A 3,378-nucleotide genomic window follows, 5' to 3' on the forward strand; every position below is an offset into this window, starting at 1 on the left:
TAAAATAATAAAGCAAGGTAACACATGCATATCAAAACCACTCTATTATTTACAGTGATAATGATAATTTTATTGTGCGAGCATGAAATAGTTACAAATTTTGCTTTATGATTGAAGCAAGTTGTCTCCAATATTTGTCTCAATTTAAGCCACACAAGTTCAATTATTTTTTATATAAATATTTACATTTACTTTTTATTAATTAATTAATTTAAGTTACATATAATAAAAATATATTTTAATTTTTTTTATTTTTTAATTCATTTATAATTTAATATTAAAACAAAAAATCTGATTTAAAAAATTGATATATTATTCATTTATTGTTGATAAAAGTATCAGTAATTGAAATTCATGTTCAACTATTAAATTAAGCTAGTTTCTATTATATGTATTTTTTTATATTTTTAATATAATTGAATAAAATTGTCATTAAACTTATTGAGTGATTTTAATAATAAAAAAAATAATCTTTTTAAAAATTTTGGATTTAATCAGTTATACATGCAAGATGTATATATATTATTAATTAATTTTTTTATATTTTATATTATATTTAATTTTTAAACCATGTATTCAAATATTAGAATATTAAATTTCACCAATAGTGTTATTGCCTAATTATCTTATTAACTTTTTGTTTGAATAAATGAATATTAAACTTACAACGTAAAAAACAAAAAATATCAATTAAAAAGTTTAATTAATTAATGTAAAAATTATTGACAATTTTACTAACTTAAAGCTGAAAAATAAAATTTGAACAAGTTGGAAGGGGAAGCAGATTAACCGTCCAGATGGCAGACTTGTAAATATATTGTAATGAAAAAGGCAGATTGGTAAAAGAGAAACTGAATTCTTAACAGCCCATGTAATTAAATGGTTGATTAGCAAAACCAGGAAAAATCCAAAAGAAATGAAAAAGCGTAGCGCTAGTATTTATAACGCACCCCTTCCGTTTCAGTTCCTCAGTTGTTAACCATTACCTCTCTGCATTCTCTAATTGTTATTTTCTTTTAGTATGTTTGAGTGTAAAATCAATGATTCTTCCAACCAACCTTTTCTCCACTCGGTTCTAACTTGAAAAATCAAAACAAAGGGAAAGAAACAGAAGATATGAAGGGTCGATCTTCCAAGCACGAAACAAAAGACAGAATGGAAATTGATCAAATTAGTAACCTCAAAGAAGAGCCTCATCTATCCGGTGCTTATATCCGTAACCTTGTTAAACAACTCAACACTTCCAGAACCAAAAACCACCCCGACTACGGTTTCGATGGCCGGAGCTCGGCCAAATTCGGTGAAGGTTTTACTGAGACACCGCCACAGACTACCCAGCAACAACCCCCACCACCACCACCTCAACAACATAAGAAGCAGGTGAGGAGGAGACTTCACACCAACTGGCCTTACCAAGAAAGGCTGCTTAATATGGCTGAGGCCAGGAGAGAAATTGCCACTGCACTCAAGTTCCATAGAGCTTCCATGAAACATGCAAATGATCAACAGAACCAACAACAGCAGCTGCAGCAAGAGCAGCAATTGTTGTCCCATACTACCTCTCATCTTTCTTCTCCACCACCACCTTCTGAACAAGAACCAAAGACAAAGTGTAGGAGAAATCCTAGGATATACCCATCAATCACCCCAAACAACTTGTCTAGTTATAATTTAGACAGTTTTTCATCTTTCTCTCAACATTACCCTCCGCCTACGCCTGCTCCTGCAAATCCATATTCTTGGCCTTGTTTTTCATCTCCCACGGATGCTATCAACTTCACTCTGCCAAGCCAAACCTTAGGCCTAAACCTTAACTTTCAAGATTTCAACACCATAGACACCAGACTTTACCATAACAACAACAACGCATCAATCTATTCAATATCATCTCCGTCGTCTTCGTCGTCGCCGACTCTGTCGGTTGTAACCGAAGAAGTTCCTTTGGTTGCACTATCATCACATGAAGTGGGGGCTGATTTAACTAAATCCTACGGAGGGGGAGGGCTGCATCAAGCTATGGATGACGAGGAAATGGCGGAGATCAGATCGTTAGGAGAGCAGCACCAGATGAAGTGGGATGACACCGTGAATCTGGTAACATCAGCATGGTGGTTCAAGTACTTGAAGACTATGGAACTGGGGGCACCCGAAGTGAAAGCTGAGGAGGCGGATGGGTATCGACCATTTGATCAAGTGATGGAGTTCCCTGCCTGGTTGAATGCAAATGACGCCTGCTTGCAACACCATTTCACTGATATTTGCCCTGATGATTACTACTTCCAGGATCCTGCCTTACCTTGGTAAGAATCCAAAACTTTTTTAAAAGTTTATCAATTGAGGAATATTTCTCATTATACACTAAATATTTAGTATGATTTTTAACTAGTAAAAAAAATCAATATTTGGTGAAATCCATCATATAATAATTGGATTGATTAATGGAGTTGCTTGTTTTTGAATCTGCTAGATTCAGAAGTCTACCCTTTCTTTGTCAGTCTTCCATTGATGCACACACTTCCAAATTCCAATATAGATGCCACCTATGTCATCACTCAAACTCAATTATGAAATAGCCTCCAAAAGCCCATTTAACTTCTGGATATGGGCTTTTCCTTTACCAAGATGTTAGTCACTCCTATTATTAAGAGAATGGAAAAGGTATTATTCCAATTGAACTCAATTAATTATAACAATTTTTTCTATCTTTGTGGATTTTATTCTTTTATACAAGAGATACATTATTAATATGATAAGATATTGAGATTTTACAAGTTAACTAACTTATTTTTTGGTATTTACTACACAGCATGGACATTGGAGAAATTGAAGGAATGGATGGGGAATGGCTATCTTAACTAGGATTGATTGTGTTTTTTTTAATTAATCAAACCTTTGGGTCCCTTTTGTTTTCATTTTTTAAGTCCCTTTCCCTTGATAAAAAAAATTAAGTCCCTTTCCCCCACCCTCCAACTTTTCTAAGCAGTGCTATTCCTAGAAATCTAAATAACAGTCTTGCAAATGTGTGGAAGGTCGGCATGCATTGCAGGTCATTCAGGAAAATAATATCATTATGTATCTAGCTAGAAGAGTTTGTTTTCTCTTCTACAAATCTTCCAATATCCATCATTTTTATATATTTTATTGTAATTTTTTATTGCCCCCTCTTTCAATAAGATTTTATAGTATCACATTTTCGATAAATGGGATCTCATTGATGAATTAAATAGTACATTAATTCATTTCTCTCTCTCTCTCTCTTAAATACGCTTGATCAAGTCCTAAAAACAATTACATGAATGAATCATTTGGATTAAAGCATTGAAGACGTTAGTTCAGCAATTGGAAAATGCAACGAGGAGCCAGTAAATTTGAATTGTA

The 3,378-nt window shown here is 33.3% G+C and overlaps 1 protein-coding gene across 1 annotated transcript; it reads left to right on the top strand.

The window, feature by feature from the left end:
* The first annotated feature begins 1,015 nt into the window (after window positions 1-1,015).
* On the top strand, window positions 1,016-2,931 carry LOC120179785. The gene is made up of 2 exons (XM_039185275.1): window positions 1,016-2,300; window positions 2,807-2,931. The coding sequence occupies exons 1-2, from the start codon at window positions 1,117-1,119 to the stop codon at window positions 2,853-2,855; spliced, it is 1,233 nt and encodes a 410-aa protein (XP_039041206.1). The 5' UTR covers window positions 1,016-1,116; the 3' UTR covers window positions 2,856-2,931.
* Window positions 2,932-3,378: the final 447 nt, after the last annotated feature.

The sequence above is a fragment of the Hibiscus syriacus genome, unplaced genomic scaffold, assembly GCF_006381635.1.
Source record: "Hibiscus syriacus cultivar Baekdansim isolate YM2019G1 unplaced genomic scaffold, ASM638163v2 tig00112453_pilon, whole genome shotgun sequence".
In the NCBI taxonomy this organism is placed as follows: domain Eukaryota; kingdom Viridiplantae; phylum Streptophyta; class Magnoliopsida; order Malvales; family Malvaceae; genus Hibiscus; species Hibiscus syriacus.

What these genes read in the sequence shown, in the direction of transcription:
- LOC120179785 (XM_039185275.1), top strand. Translation starts at nt 1,117, where the DNA reads ATGAAGGGTCGATCTTCCAAGCACGAAACAAAAGACAGAATGGAAATT. An exon ending in CAGGATCCTGCCTTACCTTG is followed by an intron (nt 2,301 to 2,806) that starts GTAAGAATCCAA and finishes TTTACTACACAG; the next exon opens with CATGGACATTGGAGAAATTG.